General features: G+C 42.2%; 1 protein-coding gene across 2 annotated transcripts in view; it reads left to right on the top strand.

Annotated features, from left to right (window-relative positions):
* The window catches only part of CA13 (carbonic anhydrase 13), a 58,904-nt gene that overhangs the window by 4,035 nt on the left and 27,405 nt on the right, over nucleotides 1-27,464 (top strand). Inside the window, exons 1-2 of one of the 2 annotated variants that reach the window (XM_070477442.1) lie at nucleotides 15,070-15,249; nucleotides 21,485-21,682. In XM_070477442.1, coding sequence (XP_070333543.1) covers nucleotides 15,213-15,249; nucleotides 21,485-21,682 — 235 coding nt within the window. In that variant the 5' untranslated portion in view covers nucleotides 15,070-15,212. Of the gene's footprint in view, nucleotides 1-15,069; nucleotides 15,250-21,484; nucleotides 21,683-27,464 lie in introns of those variants that run through there. The other variant, XM_070477443.1, reaches the window with a different exon arrangement.

Genomic DNA, 27,464 nt, shown 5'->3' with positions numbered 1-27,464 from the left:
TATAATTTATAAATGTAAACATACATACTAAGCATATTTTAAAATATACTTAGTATCTTTCTAAAGTTACATCTTGTTGATGTTTGATATTATTTAAATATTCTTATCATTAGCATTTCCATTGTTTCTAGATTTCTTCTGTTATGAATACGTTGTGATGAACACCCTTCGACATAAACCTTTGAGCAATCTCCTAACATTTTCTTGGAGAGCATGACGAGGAATAAGATCTGAGATTATAAATACTTAAAATACTTGATTTAAGTTATCAAATTGTTTCCAGAAATAGAAACGTGTATTTTATGTTTCTACAGTGTATGAACATGTGTGTTTCACAGCATCATTATGAATATGGAATGTTGATGCCTTTTAAGAAACTGAAGTTTTGGTTAGGAAGAAAGAGCATAAAGACCTGTATAGAATTATACGTCTTTTGAACTTTGTTATATGTTTAAAGGGCAGTTTTCAAAAAAATAAATAAAGGGCAGTTTTCTTTCTTTTCTGTTTTTGTCATATCCACAGGTTGTTTAGGAGTCAAAATTGACAAAATTTATAGGTGAGGGGAGAAAGAGACAGCTGGAAATGTGAGTAGCAATTTTCTGACTTGCGCAGCTGAGTGTGTGGTAGCGCCGTTTAGTGAGAGAGCAAGGTCTGTGAGAAGGAGAATGGGGCAGAGGAGGGGGTAAGCCATCCTTTCTGGACACCTGAACTTGCAGCAGTTAGAGTACAGTCCGGGAGACCTAGAGCTGTGCTGCCCAGGATAGTAGCTGCCCAATATATAAGTGACCCCATACGGCCAGCGGTCACTTACAATGAGGCAGGTTGAACAGAGACAGTCTGTCAGAGTGAAATACAAAACAGATTTGGAAGACTTCCTAAGAAAAAAGAATGTCAAAGCAATGTTATTTCACTTAAGATCCAACCAGGGGACAAATCACACAATCGCTTGAACAGGAAACGTTCACTGTGAAGAATTATTAACTCTAAAATGGAGTTAAAGATGTCAGAGAACACTCAGGAACACCCTCCGGCTAAGGGAGAGTTTCCAAGGAAGGACAAGCTTGGTGGTTGGCCTCCTTTCTGAAGTCAGGACTTGGATCAATGGAGAAGCGTGGTTGCAACCCATTGAACTGAAGGGAAGTTTCAAGGGTGGCCCGGAACCAAGCTGGTCCACGGTTGCCAGGCTAGCAGAAACACCCCTCCAGGGTACAGAGGACTACGTCTGGCGTGCAGGTGGCAAAAGGGACTCAGAGTCGGGAAATCAGCTCTGGCAGGGCGACACACAGCCTGGAGTGTGCGGAATAGGTCTTGGTAAGAGCGCCATGGCAGACGCTGTCCATGGTGCAGACCGCCCAAGGCTGGCGAGCAGCTGGGCACAGCGAGTGGGGGCGTCTCTGTGCCAACAGGGTGGCCTGGCAGCTGGGCCATGTGGGGTCCGTCCTAGGAGGGGCAGAGAGACAATCGCTGGGCTGGGGCTGAGGCTGTGGGCTTGCACGCTCTTGGTGTGAGGCTGGGGCAAGGTGCCCCTGCAGGCACACTCACATGTGTCCCTGCCAGGCGCCCAAGAGGAGCAAGAAGAAAACAGAAAAAAAGCAGCATGCCAGAACCAGGAAGCCAGTCTCCCCCCTTACAGTGTCCCTCCATGGAGAAAACATCCTTGTGCTTGCTGCAAAGAGATTTTTAAAGCTCTGTTTTCACAGAGCAGGTAGTTCAATGCTGAATTTCATAATGATATTTAATCTAATATTAATCTAATAATAAATTGATAATTGGCACACATTAATTTTGTATTAATTCATGTTAAAACAATAAGGTTCTAGATATATCAGGTTAAATAAGACACATCACTTAAACAAATGTCACTTTTATTTTCACTTTTCTAAAAAAATGCAAACAGTTGAGAATGTAAAATGTGGATCATGCTGGAAGAGCATTATCCATCATTAGTGTATATCTAGCAAAAGTGGATATCTGATCTCTGGAGATGATATCCTCAAAACTGATAGAGGGACCTGGGAAGAGACTGCAGAGGGAGGAGAGATCCCGGGGGAAGGCCCAAACCCCCCAGATTTAAAGGTTTGTGTGATGGTTAGTTTCTTCTGTCAACCTGACTGGCTTGCAGGGTGCCAGGATGTTTGGTCAAACACTGTCCTGGATGTTTCTGTGAGGATGTTTTTTAATGAAATTGGCACTGAAATCAGTAGATTGCGTGAAGCAAATTGCCCTGCTTAATGCATGTGGCTCTCATCCTTCAATTGAAAGCCTGAATAAAACAAAAAGACTGAGCCTTTCGCAAGGAAGACAGACTTCCTCCTGCCTGACCGCCTACGAACCGCGGCATAAGCTTTTCACCTCCCTCAGACAGGCAGCGAAACCCTGGTCTTCCGGGTCACATGCCCGCCAGCCTCAGACTGCGTCTGTACTGTTGACTCTTCAGGGTCCTCAGCTTGCTGGCTCATCCTGCAGATCTGGGGATTTTTTAGCTCCAGTGTTCTTGCCTGGAGAATCCCAGGGACGGCGGAGCCTGGTGGGCTGCCATCTATGGGGTTGCAAAGAGTCAGACACAACTGAAGCGACTTAGCAGCAGCAGCAATAGCAGCTTCCATAATTGTGTGAACCAATTCCTTATCATAAATGTCTTTACGACACAGACATACCTGCACTGTGTGGTCCTGTATCTCTGGATAAAACTTACTAGTATAGTTGAATATAGAGAGAAAAGGGCTTCCCAGGTGGTGCCGCGGTAATGCAGGAGGTGCAAGAGACGCAGGTTCAATCCCTGGATCAAGAAAATCCCTTGGAGAAGGAAATGTCAACCCACTCCAGTGTTCTTGACTGGAAAATTCCAAGAACAGAGGAACCTGGTGGGCTACAGTTCATGGGGTTGCAAACAGTCAGACACGACTGAGTGATTGAACACACATAGAGAGAAAAACCCAAGAAACACCAGACGATGGGTGGGTAGCCAATGGGAGCTGTATGTGTGTGCTGGGAGAAACTTCCCCATGAGAGAGAAAATTCTAGAACTCATTCTTAGTATGCTGATGGCAATGATGACAGCGTGGGGTTGGTAACGTCGGTTATAAAGGGTATAATGGTATGTGGAGTGGGAGGTTTTGTTAGGTGTGTAAGGGTAGTGCATCAGACCTTCAGTAGTGGAATGGTGGGATCCAGGTGTGGCTGTATCAAGCCTTGCTTGGTACTGAGATGGAGCTATGGGTACCATTCTTGATAGAATAGACTGCCCTTTCCTAGAAAACAGAACAGGATAAATAAGCTTTAGAAGAGCTGATGACAGAATGTCTGTTAGCACCCGAATTTATCTGTCATTATGTTTCAAAATGTTGGCAGGAATAGAGTGACATTGACTTATTCAAAGTCAAGGAATAATTAACTAAATTCTTTGGCACTTAAATTATTTTGGCGTCAATTATCTGGACTTTTCAACACCTTTTTGATGTTTATGCAACTTCCTTTTCTTTTAAGTAATCTTGGCTCTCCTTTGTCACATTTTATCTGCTTTTATACTACGTTCAAAAAAGACACAAAATACTATAAAATAGGGTATGCATACATTTCTACTACTTTACAAAACAATGTGAGATTAAACAAAAGACCAAAAATGTAGAAGGCAGGGTTTTAGCAATGTGCTCTTCTCTGATACTAAGGTACAAACTGTTTAGCTTCTGAAAGTTGTAATCTGGAAAGTGACTTAAGAGCTGACTCTATAGACACCTTTCCAGTTCTGATCTGAGAGTTCTCATCCAGGTGTGAAGTCTCAACCCCTTGAACAAGACCTTTAGCCCCTTTGGGCTTCAGTGTAATCTCCTGGAGAGGCTGCCTTATGCAATTCTAACCTGAGGATAACCTTAGGAATGGAAAATTAAAGACATTGAAACCGCGTACCATATCAGCTCCATAAAGTCAACACTTTCTGCAAGACATCAAACAAAGCAAATGATAAGACAGTCTCTAGGTTAATCAGTCTCAGGGGTGCAAATCCCAGGACTGGTGACTGAAGGAAACGGGTGCAGAGTGAGAGCACCTTGGCCGTGGGCCTCTGCAGATGGAGGCTGGGCTCCTGCCTGTGAGGCTTGCCTCTCCAGGAAACCGAGGAGTTAGGAACCTTGCTCAGGTCAGATTCCTGGTGGGTAAGGAGACCTGGGCTTGATCCCTGGGTCGGGAAGATCCCCTGGAGGAGGGCATGGCAACCCACTCCAGTATTCTTGTCTGCAGAATCCCATGGACAGAAGAACCTGGCAGACTACAGTCCATGGGGTCGCAAGAGTCAGACATGACTTAGCGACTAAACCACCACCAAAAGTCAGATGAAGATAGCCACTTTAGTTGATGTTTAGACTTTCTAAAAAGAATCCCTGGAGAAGAATGTGTATTTCAGAGGAAGGGTCTGTCTGTGTACCCTAACAAAAGAATTTTAATTCATACTTTCATATTTCTTTAATATGCTATGTTTAATTAAATATTTGCATGGCTAGGGTGGTAACTTGCGTAGGAGTGCCTCACACATGTATAGTATCTGATTCAATGAGGAGAGGTGACTTAAGCGTGCTTTTCTGCAAAGGAAGCTTGTATTGGATTAACTCATTCAAGGGTGAAGTGGAGGGCATGACCATGTCCTTGGTCAGGATTTCTGGGTTCTCTGGCTAGTGCTAATCTCAGTGTACTTGATCTCAGAGACAGGCTTCTTGTTAATGAAAGTCCATACAGAGTTATAAATTACTTAGCAAGTTAACAGGTTCATTGCTTTGAGGAAGTAGGTTTTTGTCCCCACAGATTCTTTTGGAAAGCTAAAACCCACAGAAAAATTGCAAGAATGGCATCATTAGCATCCAAACATCCCTCAGCTAATGTCACAGTTATTGATTGAGAGTCAGTTGCCAGTATCAGGTAGTTCAGCCTTATAGCTTTAACATTCATTTCCTAAAGTGTTCCCAGTACCACCATCACACCTATGAAAATTAACATCATTTCAATATTACACAGCATCTGTGCTTATATTTCCCTAGCTGTCCCCAAAGCATCTGTTACAGCTTTTCCCCTCCAATCTATAATGTAACTGAGGTCACACACTATGGGTTGTTTTTTTTTTTTAAGCATTTACACATTGTGTTTTGTTCATATGTACCTTTTGTCTCTTAATCCTAGATAGTGTGAATATCTTATTCACCAATAATGAAATCTTCCACCAAGAAGTTTTAGCACCCACTACTGAACCTTGCAAATGGCAACCCACTCCAGTGCTCTTGCCTGGAGAATCCCGTGGACAGAGCAGCCTGGTGAGCTGCTGTCCATGGGGCCGCAGAGTCGGACATGACTGAAGCGACTTAGCCTGCATGCATGCTTGGAGAAGGCAATGGCAACCCACTCCAGTGTTCTTGCTTGGAGAATCCCAGGGACAGAGGAACCTGGTGGGCTGCCGTCTGTGGGGTCGTACAGAGTCGGACACGACTGAAGTGACTTAGCAGCAGCAGCAGCAGCTGATCCTTGCCTGAGATAGGCATAATGTTGGCCTTGCAAAAATGGTCGCTTAAAATTCTATCATTTCATCTGTATGAGTTGCTATTCTCTCATAAGGAAATTCATGTTCTCTCATTCTCTCTCGTTCTGTACCACTATGGACCTCTGGACATTTGAAAGAAAGGGTTAATGTGTTAGTATCATTTTTCTTTCTGATGGCCAAATTGTCCCAAATTTGGCAGTGGGACCTCCTGTAAGCTAGCTCACATGGCAGGGCGGCTGGTGGGGGGGGGTGGTGTATGTGTTTTACATGACCCCATTTGTTTTTTTATGGGTCCAGTTTTTAATGATTTATTTTTGGGGTGGCAGTTTTAGGTTCACAGCAAAATTGAGAGGAAGGTGCAGAGAGTTTTCAATCACCCTTAACCCCTACACATGGAAAACCTCAAACATTTTCAACGGTCTCCTACCAGAAGTTATCTTTGATGAGCCTACCTTGACACATCATAATCACCTAACGACCATGGCTTACATTAGGATTCATTCTTGGTGTTTTATATTCTGTGGATTTGAACAAGTTTATAGTAACATGTGTTCATCATAGTATCACACAGTGTTTCGCTGGTGGTGGTCCTGTATGGATATTGCACTGTTTCAGGCGGTTTCACTGCCCTGAAAATCATCTGTGCTCTGCCTGTTCATCTTGGTGCCCCTTCGGCAACCATTGACCTTTTTACTGTCTCCATAGTTTTTTCATTTTCAGAAGGTCATATAGTCGAAATCATACAGTATGTAGACATTTCAGATTGGCCTCTTTCACTTAGCAATATGCAATTCAGGAACCTCTGCGTCTTTTCATGATGATAGCTTATTTCTTCTTAATCCTAAATAATATTATCTAGTCATCTACTGAAGGGCATCTTGGTTGCTTCCAAGCCTTGGTAATTATAAATCAAGCTGCTATAAACATCCATGTGTAGCCTTCTGTGAAGACACATGTTTCCACTCATTTGGGTAAATCCCAAACAAGTAGTGTAATAGCTGGATTGTACAGTAAGAGCATGCTTAGCTTTGTAAGAAATGGCCAAACTGTCTTCTGAAATGGCTGTACCATTTTGCATCCCCACCAGCAAGGAATGAGAGTTCATTTTGCTCTGCGTTGTTGCCAGCGTTTGGTCTTGTCAGTGTTCTGGGTTTTCACCAATTCTAATAGGTGGTATCTCTCTTTTTAATCTGCATTTCTCTGATGACGTATGATGACGGATGACGTACGATGACGGATGATCAGCATCTTTTATGTGCTTATTTGCCGTCTGTATAGGATTTCCCAGGTGGCGCTAGTGGTAAAGAACCCACCTTCCAATGCAGGACAAGTAATAGACGTGGGTTCGATCCCTGGTCCGGAAGAGCCCCTGGAGGAGGGCCTGGCAAACCTCTCCAGTATTCTTGCCTAGAGAATCCCGTGGACAGAGGACCCTGCAGGGCTAGAGTCCATAGGCTCGTAAAGAGTCAGACGTGAGAAGTGACTTGGCCTGTATGCCATCTGTATATCTTCTTTGGTGAGGTGCCTGTTAAGCTCTTTAGCACATTTTAAAAATCAGGTGATTTCTTCCTGTTAAGTTTTAAGAGTATTGTGTCTATCCTGGACAGCAGCCCTTTGAAAGCCTTTTCTCCAGTTCTGTGGCTCGTCTCATTCTCTGGACTCAGTCTTTGAGCACTTTCTAGGTTTCTGGCATAAAAAATATGTTCTAGGCTCACCTTGATCTTTCCTTGTTCCGTTTCTGAAAGTAGCCACTTCTCCAAGGGACTCTGACTCCTTGTAAAGGGCAAGGGCGTTCAGAAATCAAAGTCTGGGTACCAGGTGCTCCACAGCAAGAGGGAGGTGCCGCTTTGCGGAGTCTGAAGCGAACATACTGAGTTGGCCAAAAATTTCCTTCCTTTTTTTAAAGTCAAAATGAAAGACACATTTTTCATTTTCACCAGAAACTTTATTGAACAATATATTCACCATTTTGTTCCATGACCTTCTGTCATTTTTCAGGCAACTTCATAATTCCATCTTCCCAAAACTTGTCTTTTTGAGCAAACAGTTGTTCCGAGTGCCTTCTGCAGTCTTCCAGGGAACTGACATTTTTTCATTAAAAGGATTTTGCAAAGACTGAAATAAATGGACAACTGAAGATACAGTGTCTGGGGGTATGGCAGATGAATCAGAACTTCCCAGCCAAGCTGGTCATCAAAGAAACATGCGGTCTTGCCTTATCCTGATGTAGGATTATGCTTTCTCTGTTAACTAATTCCAGACACTTTCCATCAAGAGCAGCTTTCAGTTGGTCTAATTGGGAGCAGTACTTGTCGGAATTAATCATTTGGTTTTCCAGGAAGAGCTTATAATAGAAGACTCCCTTCCAATCCCACTATTACACAACATCACCTTCTTCGTGTTTGGTGGTGGTTCATTTAGATTGCTCCACAATCTCTTCCTTTTCACATTATTGTACAGTATCCACTTTTCATCACTCATCACAATTTCTTTTAAAAACAGAATGTTTTCTTTCTTTTGTCATATAATTTTTGAATTTATTTTTTAAATTATTTATTTTGATTGGAGGCTGATTACTTTATAACACTGTGGTGGTTTTGCCATCCATTGACATGAATCAGCCACGGGTGCACATGTGTCCCCATCCTGAGCCCCCCCCACCTCCCTCCCCCTCCCATCCCTCAGGGTCGTCCCAGGGCAGTGACTTTGAGCACCCTGCCTCATGCATCAAAATTAGACTGGTCATCTATTTCACAGACGGTAGTAAACATGTTTCAGTGCTATTCTCTCAAATCATCCCAGCCTCACCTTCTCCCACAGAGTCCAAAAGCCTGTTCTTTACATCTGTGTCTCTTTTGCTGTCTCGATGTCGTTACCATCTTTATAAATTCCATATATATGTGCTAATATATCATATTGGTGTTTTTCTTTCTGACTTATTTCACTCTGTATAATGGACTCCAGTTTCACCCACCTCATTAGAACTAACTCAAATATGCTCTTTTATAGCTGAGTAATATTCCATTGTGTATATGTACCACAGCTTTCTTATCCATTCATCTGCCAATTGACATCTAGGTTGCTTCCATGTCCTGGCTATTGTAAACAGTGCTGCGATGAACCTTGGGGTACACGTGTCTCTTTCAGATCTGGTTTCCTCGGTGTATATGCCCAGCAGCGGGATTGCTGGGTCATATGGCAGTTCTATTTCCATTTTTTTAAGGAATCTCCACACTGTTCTCCATAGTGGCTGTACTAGTTTGCATTCCCACCAACAGTGTAAGAGGGTTCCCTTTTCTCTGCACCCTCTCCAGCATTTATTGTTTGTAGACTTTTTGATGACAGCTATTCTGACCTGTGTGAAATGGTACCTTATTGTGGTTTTGATTTGCATTTCTCTGATATGAAGAGCTGACTCATTTGAAAAGACCCTGATGCTGGGAAAGATTGAGGGCAGCAGAAGGGGACGACAGAGGATGAGATGGTTGGATGGCATCACTGACTCAATGGGCATGAGTTTGAGTAAACTCCGGGAGTTGGTGATGGACAGGGAGGCCTGGCAAGCTGCAGTTCATGGAGTCTCAGAGTCAGACATGACTAAGCGACTGAACTGAACTGAACTGATAATAAGTGATGTTGAGCATCTTTTCATGTGTTTGTTAGCCATCTGTATGTCTTCTTTGGAGAAATGTCTGTTTACTTCTTTGGCCCATTTTTTGATTAGATCATTTATTTTTCTGGCATTGAGCTGCAGGAGTTGCTTGTATATTTTGGAGATTAATTCTTTGTCAATTGTTTCATTTCTTATAATTCTCTCCCATTCTGAAGGCTGCCTTTTCACCTTGCTTATAATTTCCTTCGTTGTGCAAAAGCTTTTAAGTTTCATTAGGTCCCATTTGTTTATTTTTGCTTTTATTTCCATTACTCTGGGAGATGGGTCATAGAGGATCTTGCTGTGATTTATGTCGGAGAGTGTTCTGCCTGTTTCCCTCTAAGAGTTTTATAGTTTCCAGTCTTACATTTAGATCTTTAATCCATAAAAATGGAATGTTTTCTTTATGTTTGCATAGAGAAATAGGAATCAAGAAGGTTTTTTCTGCTTAATTTATGTGGAATGCGAACATCAAAGCTATAAATATAACCAAGCTGGTGCAAATGATATTCAACACTTGATTTGGACATTTTGAGTATGCTGGCTATCTCCTGCATTGCATAACGTTGATTGTTCTCAATTAATGTCTGATTTTGATCGCTATCAACTTCAACAGGACTATCTGACCCACCAGTGAGAAATCTCCAGCATGAAACTTTACAAACCACTTTTGACATGTTTGATCAGTCACAGCACCTTCTCCATACACTGCAGAAATCTTTCTTAAAAATTTCGGTTGCATTTTTATCTTTCTTGAAATAATGAAGCATAATATGCTGAAAATGTTACTTTTTTCTTTCATCTTCAATATTAATGGCTACACAAAGATTCACCAATTTTGATAATTTTTTAGATGTATGTTGACACAATACAACTTACAAAATTGTCTCAAACAAAATTAAAGATAACTAAATGGTACTATAGGAAGTGCTATAAACAAAGAGCTACAAATGAAGTTAAAACAATTAAGTGCTACTACAGTCATCTTATGAAAAAAAGTGAATGAACCTTTTGGCCAACCCAATAATTTTGGAACCTATCTGTTTTCAAAAGAGGAATGCAAAGTTGCAAATATAAAATCAGGCATTGAGCCTTACAAGAGGTCCATAAATGTTGAGCTATAAAGTTTGTTTTCTTAGCTTCACTGGCATTGGGGTATTATTGCTTTCAGCATCAATGAACAGAATATTCAAATCCAGTACCACAGTGTTCATCTTAGCTTTTGCACTTCATATTTGTATAAGCCAGAATGAAAGTCAATGTGTAAAACAGTATATTTAGTCATTGGTATTTCTTAACCTAAGAAGTATACACAAAAATGGTTTCTCAATCACAACACTAACAGTATTATCAAAATTAAATCTGACAGTGAAGTTCAAGACTGTTTTGTTGTTCTTCTTAATATGTAATATATTCTACTAAGGATATACAACCAGAATACTCTATTCAAAACATATCAGTGTGGTTACATTATCACATTAATATACAGTTAATTTCATTAGTTTCTGCCAAAATTCAATTTTAGGTTTTGTTTTTTATCTTTAATTTTTCTGAAAATATAAAACACTTATGACGAGAAAGTTAAAAAGATGTTCTAAGAATCTCACTCTCATCCTTATACCTACACCCCGTCCTCAGCCATCCGCTATAGGGAACCATTTTTGGTAATTTGTGTTTTAACCATTTTTTTTTTTTTTGAGAAAATCTGCAAATATGTATGTGTGCTTGCATGCTCAGTCGCTTGGTCCTGTAGGACTCTTTGCAACCCCATGGACTGTAGCTCACCTGGTTCCTCCGTCCATGGAATTTCCCAGGCAAGAATACTGGAGCAAGTTGCCACTTCCTTCTCCAGGGAATCTTCCTGACCCAGGGACTGAACCCATGTCTCCTGAGTCTCCTGCATTGGCAGGTGGATTCTGTAACATTGAGCCACCTGGGAAGCCCATGATCATTTTAGTATCACTTACTAAAGAAGGAAAATGTAATAGTTTTATATATGTTTGTGTTAAAGTGTAAGTCACTCAGTTGTGTCCAACTCTTTGCGACCCCATGGACTATACAGTCCACAGAATTCTCCAGGCCAGAATACTGGAGTGGGTAGCCTTTCCCTTCTCCAGGGGATATTCCCAACCTGGGGATCAAACCCAGGTCTCCCACATTGCAGGTGGATTCTTTACCAGCTGAGCCACCAGGGAAGCCAAAGAATACTGGATCGGGTAGCTTATCCCTTCTCCAGGGGCTCTTCCCGACCCGTGGAAGCCCTGATAGCTCAGTTGGTAAAGTAGTTAAAGCTAAAAACTTTAGAAGATCAGCCATCTATCATCCAGAAGATGGTTGTGAGAACACTGTTCCCTAACCTACAGATGAGATGGTTGGATGGCGTCACCGACTCCATGGACGAGTTTGAGTAAACTCCGGGAGTTGGTGACAGGAAGGCCTGGCGTGCTGCAGTCCATGGGGTCGCAAAGAGTCGGACACGACTGAGCGACTGAACTGAACTGAATTGAACTGAAGCTACAGATTACCAAGGTATGAGCTTATGAGTGTAATAAGCCCCTTATTTTCCCACTTGATAGTGACCCAGAATGAAAGAGAAGGCTTGAAGGTGCAATCAGGATGCAACCACTGCTATTTTTTAATGACAAAAGGCAGGCCAACTGTCATTTACATGTAACGTGTCCTCACCCGGAAGTTCTGCTGATAGTACTTTCCTTTTAGATGGGTCCATAAACAGTAGTGTCACCCCACACAAATCTAAGGCTGACGGCGTGGCAAGACACGGCCAGTACCACGCACAACCTCAACCTACAAATAGTTGACAAAAAGATCAACGTGCTCCGCGATGTACTCTTTTCCGTCACTTCCTTTCAGTATAATTACCCAATTAAACCAGATGGTCTGAAATTTTTACTTGTCTTTTTTGTTTTTGTAATAAATTTATTTATTTCAATTGGAGGCTGATTACTTTATAACACTGTGGTGGATTTTGCCATCCATTGACATGAATCAGCCACGGGTGCACATGTGTTCCCCATCCTGGCCCCCCCCCCCACCTCCCTCCCCATCCCATCCCTCAGGGTCGTCCCATTGCACCAGCCCAAGCACCCATATCGAACCTGGACTGGCGATCTGTTTCACATATGATAATATACATGTTTCAGTGCTATGCTCTCAGATCATCCCACCCTCGCCCTCTCTCACAGAGTCCAAAAGTCTGTTCCTTACATCTGTGACTCTTTTGCTGTCTCACATGTAGGGTCATTGTTACCGTCTTTCTAAATTCCATATATACGTGTTAGTATACTGTGTTGGTGTTTTCCTTTCTGGCTTACTTCACTCTGTACAATAGGCTCCAGTTCATCCACCTCATTAGAACTGATTCAAATGTATTCTTTTTAATAGCTGAGTAATATTCCATTGTGCATATGTACCTTTTTTAAAAATAAGAAAATGTAGGATACTACATACATTCTTTTGCACCTTTGCTTTTTTTCCCTCTTCTTCCCCCCCCCCCCCCCACCCGGACTGGATCAGTCCCAGGGCTCACCCTGTCTCTGTTTATGGAGATCTTCTTCATCCTTTTCAAATATTGACAGTAGCTGTGTGGGTGCCCTATGGATTATCTAACTGGTTTCTGTAAACGGTAGTCTGATTCCAATATGCTTGTTCTTTTGGAAAACTGGATAGAGTACACAATAAATTCAAGCCAGAGGACATGGTGAACCTAAGCAGTGAAATGAACAATTTGGGAAGGATTTGAAGCCCACTAATTGGAACTTCTTAAACAATTTTCGTCCATTCATTCACTTATTCATTCGTCCAAGGATTATTCTTGAGCACTAGGAACTGACCAGACCATCATTAACCTTGAAGTGCTAAGTCATCTGAGTTGCTGGAAATGGGGACACCAAGCTCCTTACAGAGAGGCTCCTTGAGTTTATAAAATAGGAGGCAGTTGATCTGAGACAAGGACACCATGAGAAGGTGGTTTATGGAGTTTTGAGCTTTCACAATCTCCTTCACAGCATTCATAATATATCCCCAACTATATCTACAGACTTAGTGCAGACTTAGGGAACTTAGCTAAGTAACCCAGACTTAACTTTTCAAGACAACATTCTTAAATAAGTTTACGATACTTATATGTATCTTACACATGTCTATGTTATAAGTACTTTTATATCTTATGTACACCCGTGTATGCATGCTAAGTTGCTTCAGTTGGGTCCGACTCTGTGCGACTCTGTGGACTGTAGCCCACCAGGCACCTCTCTCCATGGGATTCTCCAGGCAAGAAGACTGGAGTGGGTTGTCACCCCCTCCTCTAGGGGATCTTCCCGACCCAGGGACTGAATCCACATCTCTTACATCTTCTGCACTGGCAGGCGGGTTCTTTACCACTAGCACCACCTGGGAAGCCTATGAAAGTGAAAAGTGAAAGTGAAGTCGCTCAGTCATGTCCCACTTCTTGCAACCCCATGGACTGTAACCTACCAGACCCCTCCATCCATGGGATTTTCCAGGCAAGAACACTGGAGTGGGTTGCCATTTCCTTCTCCAGGAGATCTTCCTGATCCAGGGATTAAACCTGGGTCTCCTGCATTGTAGGCAGATGCTTTACCGTCTAAACCATCAGGGAAGTCCCTGTATGTATCCATATATGTGTAAATAAATATATATGTGAATATTGTCTTCTGTGGTGAAAAGTGAATATCGATTAGACCTTATTCTTAAAAGTTTGGTTCCTATTATATTATTGGCATAAATGAATCCAGTTATGCCATAGACTATGGAATATGAAAGCCTTGGCCTTCTCCTAGGTGTGAAAGAAGCATTGTTTGTTGTATTTAATTGTACTCTTCTATTCTGCCGCATTCTAACCTCATTAAGATCTATACAAGCAGAAGGAGCATTTACATCAAGTCCAAAGAAGAACAGTTCAAACTGATCCGTAGCGATTCCTGAACAATGAGCGATTACCTAAAGCCGGATCTCCAGGGACTTGCATTTACCACATTGTGCAGCAGCCACTTGGATGGCAAGAGAAAATGAAAGATCTTCAAACAGTCATTCTTTTAGTCTTTTACACAAGGGAGTGAGTGAAAGTCGCTCAGTCGTGTCCAACTCTTTGTGACCCCGTGGACTACAGAGTCCATGGAATTCTCCAGGCCAGAATCCTGGAGTGGGTAGCCTTTCCCTTCTCCAGGGGATCTTCCCAACTCAGGGATCAAGCCCAGATCTCCCTCATTACAGGCGGATCCTTTACCAGCTGAGCCACAAGGGAATTCCAAGAATACTGGAGTGGGTAGCCTATCCCTTCTCCAGGGGATCTTCCTGCCCCAGGAATCGAACCTGTGTTCCTGCATCACAGGCGGATTCTTTACCAACTGAGCTATCAGGGTTCATGCAAAGGGTCATGCCAATTAGGGGCTTCCCTGGTGGCTCAGATGGTAAAGAGTCAGCTTGCAGTGCGGGAGGCCTGGGTTCGATCCCTGGGTCGGGAAGATCCCCTGGAGAAGGGAAGGCTACTCACTCCAGTATTCTGGCCTGGAGAATTCCCTGGACGGAGGAGCCTGGCGGGCTACAGTCCATGGGGTCGCAGAGTTGGACACAACTGAGAAACTTCACTGGTTCATGCCAATTAAGAAGCTCTTCGCATAAATCTGTTCATAAACTACACTGCATTTAAACATTAAATGAAACTGCATTAAAGCAGCCCGGGGCGTTCCCCGGTCCCCGACGGCCCTGGGGCAGTGGGGCAGCCTTTCCCCTCCAGCAGGACCCCTGCTCAGAAGCAGCCCCCTGGGCAGCCTTCCCCCTCCCCTCCGTCTCTCCGTCTGCAGCCCCCGCCTCCCCGCCGAGCACAGTCTCTCCCCCCGGATCGAACCGACCGGACGGGCCCCGCGCGCCTCGCCCGGCCGCGGCTCCAGGGCGCCCCCAACTGAACCCCGACACGGCCCCGGGGCGGGCGGAGGAGGGCGGGCGGGGCCGCGGGGCCTGGAGCCGAGCCGCCCGCCACTGCCTCCGCCGAGACGGGCCATGTCGGGGTTCAGCTGGGGCTACGGCGAGCGCGACGGTGAGCGCCCCGCGGGCCGGGGGTGGGGAGGGGCGCGGGGGTCCGCGCGCCGGGGGGCTTCTGGGGTCCTTCTTGGAGACAGCGGCGCTCCCCGGAGCCGAGCGCGGGACAGCGGGGGGCTGAGCGCCGTGTAGACGCGGGCGGCGCGGGGGACCGCGGGGGGCTGAGCGCCGTGCAGACGCGGGTAGAGCCGGGGGCCGATGGGGGAGCTGAGCGCAGTGCAGACGCGGCCCGCGCTGGGGGTGACCCCGGTCCACAAACCGCGGCCCCCCACCTTCAGAAGCGTCCCTCCCTGGCGTTTGACCGGCCGAGAGCTGTCCCCAGTAGTAACCAGTGACCCGTCAAAGGCTCGCGAGTCACAGATCTGAGGGCAGACTTCTATGAATTGAGCACAAGCTTGCCGTTTTAGTCCCTTAAGCTAGTTATTCATTTAGGGGAGGCAAATCACGGACAATATCTGACGACATATTGACGTGAAGCGCAACACTGAGATTTAAGTTGTCTTCCTGGCAACCAATGCACCGCAAGTTTCTTAATTGCTGTTACTATTAAATGTTCCCCCAGCAACCTACAGTTGGTTGCCTGAAACTGCTGATTTTAGCAAGACTTTAGGTTCTTTTTGAGAAATGAAGTTATATTTTAAACTACTTCTCCACGCTTTTTCTTTCTCCTTCCACAGTCATTCTTGCAGACTGGGGGTTAGCAAGGGATCATTGAAATTTTAACGCGTTGGTCAAAACATGTTTATTGATGGGAGCAACAGTAATAATATGTATACTTTTCTTTTTGTATAGTCTAAGTTATCAAAAGTAAACTATTTTTTCTTATTTTTACATTAAACTGATTATTTCAAATAGCCAATATGTGCAAAGTGACACCAAGAAAGTCTTACTGTCAGCATTAGATCTGTGAATAATAATAGTAATAAATACTTTCTTTGGATCAACATGCATATTACTGAGCAATTTTGCACAGTTAGTTTTATAGAAAGCTTACTTTCACAAAGAAACAGAAGAGTTTCATTTCTAATCGTAGCATTTTTGAGACTATGATAAACTTGACAGTTGAAAAATAGTTGAAAAATAGCAGCAAGTGAAAGAGTTTTAATAATGAAAAGTATTATTTAAAAGGTGGATCTCTCTTTGAGTGAGACTACAATTATAACCTTACATTTTGCCAATCTTCAATTTATGTTTGGGAAAATTGCTGGAATAATTTTTGTTGTTGTTATTTAATACTTGTGGCTGCATGCTCAGTCATGTCCAACTCTTTGCAACTCTGTGGACTCTAGCCCACCAGGCTCCTCATCCATGGGATTCTCCAGGCAAGAATACTGGAGTGGGCTGCCATTTCCCACTTCAGGGGATCTTCCTTATTTAATAGTTACTAAATATTAACAGTGCCCTCGCTATGATTAGGAAGGAAAAGGGTATTTTCAATCAGTGAATATTGATTACTCTTTAACAGGTTAGAAAATATTGGTTCCAGTGAAGTGCATCTGAAGTTTTAAAAATCCATCTTAGAAATATGTGAGGGAAATTAAGAGGTACAAACTTCCCGTTACAAAATAAATGATTCATGAGGATGAAATGTACAGTGTGGGGAATGTGGTAAAACATTATGTAATGTTTTTGTGTGCTGAGAGGTGGTGATTAGACTTACGGTGATCATCTTGAAGTATATAAAAATATCAAATCACTATGTTGTGCACTAGGTACTAACGTAGTGTTGTAGATAAATTAAGCTTCAAAAGCAAACAAGCAAATAGAAAAAGAGACCAAATTTATGGTTGTTACCAGAGTGAGTGGGAAGGGTAACTGGATAAAGGTGGTCAAGAGATACTGGTCAATTCCAGCTATAAAACAACTAATTTAATGTACAACTTGATACGTATGATTAACATTGCTGTATGTTATATATAAAAGTTAAGAGAGTAAGGCCTAGGAGTTCTCATCACAGTGAAAAAATATTTTGTCTGTTCTTTAATTCTGTATCAATATGAGGTGACTGATGTTCACTAAACTTGTGGCAATCATATCATGGGTATGTATTGTAAGTCAAACTGTTATGCTGTATACCTTAAACTTACATAATGCTGTATGTCAATTACATCTCAATAAAACTGGAGGAAAAAATCAAAAATTGGAAGCATAAAAGAAAGATCCTTCTTAGAAAAGCCATTAACAAGGAGTTATTTTATATTTCTGCTAAGAATTGTAGGGCTATCCTCTGCTTTTGACATCCCAGTGGCTCAGACAGTAAAGAATCCAACTGCAATGCAGGAGACCCAGGTTCAATTCCTGGGTCAGGAATCTCTGGAGAAGGAAATGAAACTCCAGGATTCTTGCCTGGGAGATCCAATGGACAAAGAAGCCTGTTGGGCTACAGTCCATGGATTTGCAAAGAGTTGGATGCTACTGACTAACACTCTCTGATTTTAGATTCAGTAGCTTTCTGAGGACCACACCTTTAAGTAGATCAACTTTGGCAAAATCCTATTAATGTGCTGTTTCCTGACTGGGCAAGTCCTGTTGCTTGCTTTCAGTTTAAACTGGCAAGAGCAGTGAATGAGGAGATGAAAGGAAACAAACTGGGAATAGTAGCGATGATAAAATGGAACCTCGAAAGGTGAGGCGATGGATGGTGTCACCACCTTCACAGACGACTTATGACTTCTTCCGTGAACCTTTGACAATTTATTAGTTTAGTTTAGGAAATGTGACAGTCATTGAAAACTACATATCTCCATGGGTATTCAAAAGTTCCTGAATCAGTGAAAGAACTACCGTGTATCTCTACAACTGTGTTTAGAAGAGCTTTAAAGTTGCATGTTATGGAGAATTTATAAAAGGGAAGAGGCATTTTTAAGAGTCAGGGAAATGAACATACCATCGTGTTTAATAGATAATATTGACTGATGCAAAATGATATTATTTTTATTTTATTTTGGTTTGCCTCTGTTTTAAAAAGTAGTTCTGGCTATAAAGAACTGGAAATAGAAGCATAAAGAAATTAAGAGTAGAAGCAAACTCTTTCCTAATTAGAAAAATAGTTAATAACATACTGTGACCCACATGTATATTTGAAGTCTGATTCTCAGTAGGTTAATGCATACTTGTGGGCAGTGAAATAGGACATTTTTTAATTCATATTGAAAAAGGACTGGCTTGTATACAAAAAGAGTGCTAGAAAGGTGAATGACAGTACCTAGTAAATAAGGAAATGTAGTGCCTATTCTGTAATAAGATGTAACCAAGGAATTTTGGTTTTCAAGTTGCTTCCAAGTCCAAAGTGTATGATTCATAAGAGAACAACTTCTAAGTTATGTGTGTGGTTATGTATTCATGTTCTGACTTTTTGTGTCTGATGCATGTGTGAAGTAAAGAATTTATACTATCTCCCTTGCAAAGATGAATAATAAAGAACATTAGATTTAGAGACTGAAGCTGTTGATAATTCTGATATATTTTCACTTCTTGAAATTTCATTCTAGATCTTATCTTTAAAAAAATTATTTGTTGTCAGTAGCAAATGCTTAATGCATTGTCAGCTATGTTGTTTTACTAAGTACTTGAGTTTTAGAAAAATCAAATAAATTGCTTAGTGAGCAGGGAAAAGCTTACTCAGCAGACATTCTCTACTGACTTGGTAGAGGTTGTGTGAACTGCAGGCAGAGAAGGTACTAAGAACCTCTAACCTGTGAAGTCTGGAGGATAGCCTGGAGCTTCCTTGAAGCTGCAACTTGCTGTTGATTTTGAGACGCAGAGCTTCAATGAATCTCCCAGCGGCATGAAAAGACTGGACAAGGGAATTGCCAGTTTATTCAGTTCAGTTCAGTGCAGTTCAGTCGCTCAGTCATGTCTGACTCTTTGCGACCCCATGAACCACAGCACATCAGGCCTCCCTGTCCATCACCAACTCCTAGAGCTTACCCAAACTCATGTCTACTAAGTTGGTGATGCCATCCAACCATCTCATCCTCTGCCGTCCCCTTCTCCTCCTACCTTTAATCTTTCCCAACATCAGGGTCTTTTCCAATAAGTCAGTTTTTCACATCAGGTGGCCAAAGTGTTGGAGTTTCAGCTTCAGCATCAGTCCTTCCAATGAACACCCAGGACTGATCTCCTTTAGGATGGACTGATTGGATCTCCTTGCAGTCCAAGGGACTCTCAAGAGTCTTCTCCAACACCACAGTTCAAAAGCATCAATTCCTTGGCACTCAGCTTTCTTTAGAATCCAACTCTCACATCCATACATGACTACTGGACAAACCATAGCCTTGACCAGATGGACCTTTGTTGGCCAAGTAATGTCTCTGCAATGTCTCTGCCATGAAGTGATGGGACCGGATGCCATGATCTTTGTTTTCTGAATGTTGAGCTTTAAGCCAACATTTTCACTTTCCTCTTTCACTTTCATCAAGAGGCTCTTTACTTCTTCTTTGCTTTCTCCATAATGGTAGTGTCATCTGGGTACCTGAGGTTATTGATATTTCTCCTACCAATCTTGATTCCAGCTTGTGCTTCTTCCAGCCCAGCATTCTCATGATGTACTCTGCATATAAGTTAAATATGCAGGGTGACAATATACAGCCTTGATGTACTCCTTTTCCTATTTGGAGCCAGTCTGTTGTTCCATGTCCAGTTCTAACTGTTGCTTCCTGACCTGCATATAGATTTCTCAAGAGGCAAGTCAGGTGGTCTGGTATTCCCATCTCTTTCAGAATTTTCCACCAGTTTTTTTCCACCAGAAAATTCCACCAGAATTTTTCAGCCATTGTATTGGTTCAGCTCAATTTACCAAACACGCTTAATTTGGGAACTTCATGGCAAATAGATGGGGAAACAGTGGAACTGTGGCTGACTTTATTTTGGGGCACTCCAAAATCACTGCTGATGGTAATTGTAGCCATGAAATTAAAAGACGCTTACTCCTTGGAAGGAAAGTTATGACCAATCTAGATAGCTTATTAAAAAGCAGAGACATTACTTGGCCAACAAAGGTCCATCTGGTCAAGGCTATGGTTTTTCCAGTAGTCATGAATGGATGTGAGAGTTGGATTATAAAGAAAGCTGAGTGCCAAGGAATTGATGCTTTTGAACTGTGGTGTTGGAGAAGACTCTTGAGAGTCCCTTGGACTGCAAGGAGATCCAACCAGTCCATCCTAAAGGAGATCAGTCCTGGGTGCTCTTTGGAAGGACTGATGCTGAAGCTGAAACTCCAACACTTTGGCCACCTGATGCAGAGAGCTGACTCATTGGAAAAGACCCTGATGCTGGGAAAGATTGAGAGCAGGAGGAGAAGGGGACGACAGAGGATGAGATGGTTGGATGGCATCACCAACTTAGTGGACATGAGTTTGGGTAAGCTCTAGCAGTTGGTGATGGACAGGGAGGCCTGGCGTGCTGTGGTTCATGGGGTCACAAAGAGTCGGATACGACTGAGAGACTGAACTGAACTGAACTGAATGCAATTTTCAGTATAAATGCAGGACTGGGATGATAGTTGTTCCTTGGGTGGGAATTCAAATGTGGTATTGACAAAACAACCTTGGAAGGACCTTCTGGAATATAGAAAGAGAAATAAATTGTTACTTGACTCTATTGCAGAAAACCAGCCATATTACATTTCCTGACATGGTGTAGTCATTTTATAAGGATTATGCTATGTGAAAAATCTATTTATTTCCTTAGTTTGTCTGTTGCACATTTACAGGAAATTAAATTGAGGCCTGGGTGATACCCAGGGATACAGTGGATTATAGAAAATAGGGAAGAATACTAGAAAGAATGACACCCTTTCTTCACTAGACAGCCTTCTCAGCCGCATTAGTTCTTTCAGCTCCGAAGCCTGATCTGTGGCACGGTCACAGCTCATTCTCGGAGCTGAGACTGGGTCTCATTGTGTTCAGTGATGAACTGTACTGTTGTTTTTAGTTTGGTAGAAGGCATTTGCAAAGTACTTTATAAAACTTACATACTCTTTTGTCAACAAGGGTGAGTTTAACTCTGAAGATGAGTTAAGGCAAACCAGAGGTTTGCATACTTATAATAAAAGCACTTGGACTTGTAAAACAAAGCAAAACAATTAGATATTAAAGTCCTGAAGGTAAAGATCATTTTTTCCTACTCTTTGTGTTTTTGTCAAAGTCAAGTACAGCGTGTGGTACTCAAGAAGCCTTTGACTGAATGAAATAACTTATTGTTTCCTTTTCGTTTGGTCCTATATATTGAAGGTCCTGTTCATTGGAATGAATTTTTCCCCATTGCTGATGGGGATCAACAATCTCCGATTGAGATTAAAACCAAAGAAGTGAGATATGATTCTTCCCTCCGACCTCTTGGTATCAAGTACGACGCCAGCTCAGCTAAAATCATCAGTAACAGTGGCCATTCCTTCAACGTTGACTTTGATGACACGGATGACAAATCAGGTTGGCTCTACCTTTTTTTGGTTTTTTTTTGGTTGGGGGTGAGGAGCTGGGTGATTGCATGGCGCATTCTTCTTCTTTTTAAAACAATGTGTTTATTTTTAATTGAAGGATAATTGCTTTACAGGGTTGTGTTGTTTTCTGCCAAAATCAGCATGAATCATGAATCATGAATGTGGACAGCACATTCTTATCTTTCACATTTGAAACACTTGTGTGATCCTTGTTAGCATTCTGCTAGAACTTGTAATAAAGTTATGTTTGATTAGTTCACCGGATAAGGTCTTTCACACTGTGAATAAATAATGGGCCAACCAGGAAAAAAAACAAAAACTAGTTTATTTGTTAATTGAATGAAGTAGAAAAGAGCATTTCTTGAAAATGAACATTTAATCCTCCTTCAAGTATACTTCTTGCCCAAAGAATAGATGATACCAAGTTTAAAAGTAGATGAAAGAGAAAATTAGAGAGAATCATATTTTGGAATGCTTATAGAGGTTTCTGACAAATTATTTTTATCTTTAGTCTAATATTAGGATGATGCTGTATTTATTAATGAGAAATACAGTTAAAATATAAAAATCCTTAGTTAGAAGTCTTCATGCATTCGTTTTTTTGGCCTTGACACTTGACGAACCTCAGTTCCCCAACCAGGAATCACACCCAGGTTCCCTGCAGTGGAAGCAAGGAGTCCTAACCACTGGGCTACCGGGGAATCACCCGTTTATTCATTAAGCTTAGATTTAGATAAGTAATAATATCTTGTGTTTATGTATTATGTCATTAGCAAAAATGATAAGCCCATTCCATTTCTTCCTCATCTTTCTTAACTTCATGAAAGTGATTCAATTTCATCAGAACATTTTAGAAAATGCGTAAAAGTGGGGGAGAAACAACCTCACTTTTTGCACATATTAAATTATCTTTCAAGCCCTCAACTTTATGAACCTGTATTAATAGACATGAGTGATATGATAGGTACATTATAATAGTCCAAGGTTTCTAAGTACAAAGTTTATACCCCCTATAGTAGTTTGATACTATGTATGATATCTCAAACAAAAAACAGGCTATCCATTCCGATTTTTAGAGTAAGAACTGATTAGCTTGTACTTCATCATAAAAAACCTTAGTTACGAAAAATTCTTCCTCTAATATGTGTAATGATGATCTGGGTCTTCTCACTCCTTCTCTTCCCCTCTCTCTTTCTCTTATTTTCCCTCAACCTTGGGTTAATCAGTGGAATCCGTTTGTCTGCTTCCACCTTTGACACTGGGTCTGTGATGGGTAGTGTGTGCCTTCGCCCATAATCGAGGACCTCACTCCTATCTAGATCACAATGAAATTACCAGGGTTAATTGGAGATCACCATAAGGTCCTTTGTATTCCTTTGATCCGGAAGCTGCATAAATATAGGTCACGATTCTCATGCTTTTGTTCTCATGATAAATGAAGAGGATGTTTCATGGTGATTTGGGGGGTTAAATTATTTAAAAGGTGGAGACCACCATAGCTAATACAAGTGATAAAAAAGCACAGATACTTTTTAAGCAGTTTGCATTTTGTAAAGAAGCAGTTCTTCCCCAAGCTAACTCTGAATCCCACCAGTTACAGAACCATAGGCAGGAAGCTTTCTGCACAGTCCTGGCGAGGCTTCTTTGATGGGCTGCTGCACAACCAGTGATTAACCTGTGGGAGCTGCCTTTCTGAATTTTAATGGTCCTGTAAAAGGGGGACAGGTGGATATGAAATTCATCCAGGAAGAAATTTCATAGGAAGAACTCCTATCGGCCATAGTAAGGGAAATGGTGATCTGATGAGGAAAGACAGTGTTCTCACTGGAGCTTCTGGGTTTTCTGAAACCAGACATGATCCCGTCTCTGGGAATCTCACCGGACCGGCTCTTCCACGTGGTCTGTAGCATCCCAGACCGCCCTCCTCCAGAACTTCCCACACTGCAGCGTGACTGCCAGCGGTTTCTTTCCACTCAGCAAACATGAGCAACAGCGGTGTCTTGCTCATCTACCTAGTATGGCGCCTAGCACACAGAAAGTCATCAATAAATGTATGTTTCAGTTAGTTAAAAGCATATTTTTTGGGGGTGATTTTTTTGGAGGATGTGGCAAATTCCATGATATGGCATTGTGGTTTCTGTAGGCAAAGGAGCTGCACTTAGCTGCTCAGTCGTGTCTGACTCTTTGTGACCCCGTGGACTGTGGCCCGCCAGCTCCACTGTTCATGGGGATTCTTCAGGCAAGAAAACGAGTGGATTGCCATTTCCTTCTCCAGGGGATCTTCCCAACCCAGGGATTGAACCCAGGTCTTCCTCATTGCAGGCGGATTCTTCACTGTCTGAGCTGCCAGAGAAGCCCTATGTAGGCAAAGTCTCAATAAAACTATAAACCATCAGCAATCAATTAATATTTACCATTTGATATATAAATAGCTTAAACATTGGTGGATTATTCATTGTTTAAACACTGAATTTTTTATAGGCTGTGGTACTAATTTTTAAATTTTTAAAGGTGAAATAGCTCCTGGAATATAGTAAATAAAGTAACAGTCCTGTCATGGCAAAGGGGCTCACATAACTCAATGAAGCCACGAGCTGTGTTGGACGGGTCACAGGGAAGAGTTCTGACAAGCATGCTCCACTGGAGGAGGGAAGGGCAAACCACTCCAGTTTTCTTGACACGAGAATCCCATGAAACACTGTGAAAAGGCAAGATATGACACTGGATGACGAGCCCCTCCAAGGCAGAAGGTGTCCAATATGCTACCGGGAAGAGTGGAGGGCAATTACTAACAGCTCCAGAAAGACTGAGGCGGCTGGGCCAAGGGGAAATGACGCTCAGTCATGGATGTGTCTGGGGGTGAAAGTAAAGTCTGATGCTGTAAACAACAGTACTGCATTGGAACCTGGAATGTTTGATCCATGAATCAAGGTAGACTGGAAGTGGTCAGGTAGGAGATGGCAAGAGTGAACATCAACATGTTAGGAATCAGTGAACTAAAATGAACAGGAAAAGGAAAATTTAATTCATTATATCTACTACTGTGGGCAAGAATCCCTTAGAAGAAATGGAGTAGCCATCATAGTCAACAGATGAATCTGAAAAGCAGTACTTGGGTGCAGTCTCAAAAACAACAGAGTGATCTCAGTTAACTTCCAAGGCAAACCATTCAGAATCACAGTATTCAAGTCTATGCCCCAGCCACGGAAGCTGAAGAAACTGAAGTTGACCAGTTTTATGAAGACTTACAAGACCTTCTAGATCTAACACCAAAAAAGATGTCCTTTTCATCATAGGGGATTGGAATGCAAAAGTAGAAAGTCAAGAGATACCCAGCATAACAGGCAAGTTTGGCCTAGAAGCAGAGCAAAAAGTAACAGAGTTTTGTCAAGAGAACATGCTGGTCATAGCAAATGCCCTTTTCCAACAACACAAGAGGTGACTCTACACATGGGCATCACCAGATGGTCAATACTGAAATTAGATTGATTATGTTCTTTGCAGCCGAAGATGGAAAAGCTCTATATAGTCAGCAAAAAAAAAAAAAAAAAAAAAAGAGAGAGAGAGAGACTTTGAGCTGACCGTGGCTCAGGTCATGAGCTTATTGCCAAATACAGACTTAAGTTGAAGAAAGACCTAGGGAAAATGACTAGGTCATTCAGGTATGACCTAAATCAAATCCCTTATGATTATATAACGGAGGTGATGGATCAATTCAAGGGATTAGATCTGGCAGACAGACAGCCAGAAGAACTATGGACAGAGGTTTGTAACATTGTACAGGAGGCAGTGATGAAAACCATCCCAAAGGAAGAGAAATACAAGAAGGTAAAGAGGTTGTCTGAGAAGGCTTTACGAATAGCTGAGGAAAGAAGAGAAACAAAACGCAAGGGAGAAAGGAAAAGACCTACCCAACTGAATGCAGAGTTCCAGAGAATAGGAAAGAGAAATAAGAAGGCCTTCTTAAATGAACAATGCAAAGAAATTGGGGAAAACAACAGAATGGGAAAGATTAGCGATCTCAAAAAAATTGGAACTATCAAGGGAACATTTTATGCAAAGATGGGCACGATATAGAATAGAAATGGTAAGGCCCTAACAGAAGCAGAAGAGATTAAGAAGAGGTGACAAGAGTACACAGAAGAACTATACAAAAAAGGTCTTAATGACCCGGATAACCATGATGGTGTGTTCATTCATCTAGAGCAGGACATCCTGAAGTGTGAAATCAAGCGGGCCGTAGGAAGCATCACTATGAACAAAGCTAGTGGAAATGATGAAATTCCAGCTGACTTATTTCAAGTCCTAAAAAGATGCTGTGAAAGTGCTGCACTCAATATGCCAGCAAATTTGGAAAACTCGCTGTGGCCACAGGACTGGCAAAGTCAATTTTCGTTCCAATCCCAAAGAAAGGCAATGCCAAAGAATGTTCAAACTACCATGCAGTTGCACTCACTTCACATGATAGCAAGGTTATGCTCGAAATCTTTCAAGCCAGGCTTCATCAGTGTGTGAACCAAGAACTTCCAGGTGTACAAGCTGGATTTAGAAAAGGCAGAAGAACCAGAGAACAAATTGTCAGCATTCGTTGGACCATCGAGAAAGCAAGGGATTTCCAGAAAAACAGCTACTTCTGCTTCATTAACTACGCTAAAGACTTAGTGTGGGTCACAGCAAACTGTGGAAAATTCTTAAAGAGATGGGAATCCCAGACCTTCTTACCTGTCTCCTAAGAAACCTGTATGTGGGTCAAGAAGTAGCAGTTAGAACCAGACATGGAACAACGGACTGGTTCCAAAATGGGAAAGGAGTACATCAAGGCTGTATATTGTTGCTCTGCTTATTTAACTTCCATGCAAAGTGCCGCAGTGCTGTGCTAAGTCGCTTCAGTTGTGTCCAGCTCTTTGCTACACTATGGACTGCAGCCTGTGAAGCTCCCCCATCCGTGGGATTCTCCAGGCAAGAATACTGGAGTGGGTTGCCATGCCCTTCTCCTGGGGATCTTCTTGAACCAGGGGTCGAACCTACATCTCCTGCATTGGCAGGCGGGTTCTTTACCACTAGTACCACCTGGGAAACCCTATATGTAAAGTACATCATGCAAAATGCCAGGCTGGATGAATCACAAGCTGGTATTATGGTTGACAATTGATGGGAGAAATACCAACAACCTCAGATATGCAGATGACACCACTCTATTAGCAGAAAGGGAAGAGGAACTAAAGAGCCTCTTGATGAGGGTGGAGGAGAGTGAAAAAGGAGGCTTGAAACTCAAAACAAAACAAAACAAAACTAAGATCATGGCATCTAGACCCATCAGTTCATGGAAAATAGAAGGGGAAAAAGTGGAAGCAGTGACAGATTTTGTTTTTTTGAGCTCCAAAATCACCACAGTCAGTGACTGCGACCATGAAATTAAGAGACAGTTTTCCCTGGAAGGAAAGCTATGACAAACCTAGACAGTATATTAAAAAGCAGACACATCACTTAGCTGACCAAAGTCTGTCTAGTCAAAGCTATGGTTTTTCCAGTAGTCATGTATGGATGTGAGAGTTGGACTGTAAAGAAAGCTGAATACTGAGGAACTGATGCGTTTGAACTATGGTGTTGAAGACTCTTGAGAGTTCCTTGGACTGAGAGGAGATCCAACCAGTCTATCCTAAAGGAAATCAGTCCTGGGTGTTCATTGGAAGGACTGATGCTGAAGCTGAAGCTCCAGTACTTTGGCCGCCTGATGTGAAGAACTGACTCACTGGAAAAGACCCTGATGG

Source organism: Odocoileus virginianus, chromosome 15 (assembly GCF_023699985.2).
Source record: "Odocoileus virginianus isolate 20LAN1187 ecotype Illinois chromosome 15, Ovbor_1.2, whole genome shotgun sequence".
Classification (NCBI taxonomy): domain Eukaryota; kingdom Metazoa; phylum Chordata; class Mammalia; order Artiodactyla; family Cervidae; genus Odocoileus; species Odocoileus virginianus.
The sequence above is the reverse complement of the archived record's forward strand: the minus strand, read 5'-3'. Positions and strand labels throughout refer to the sequence as shown.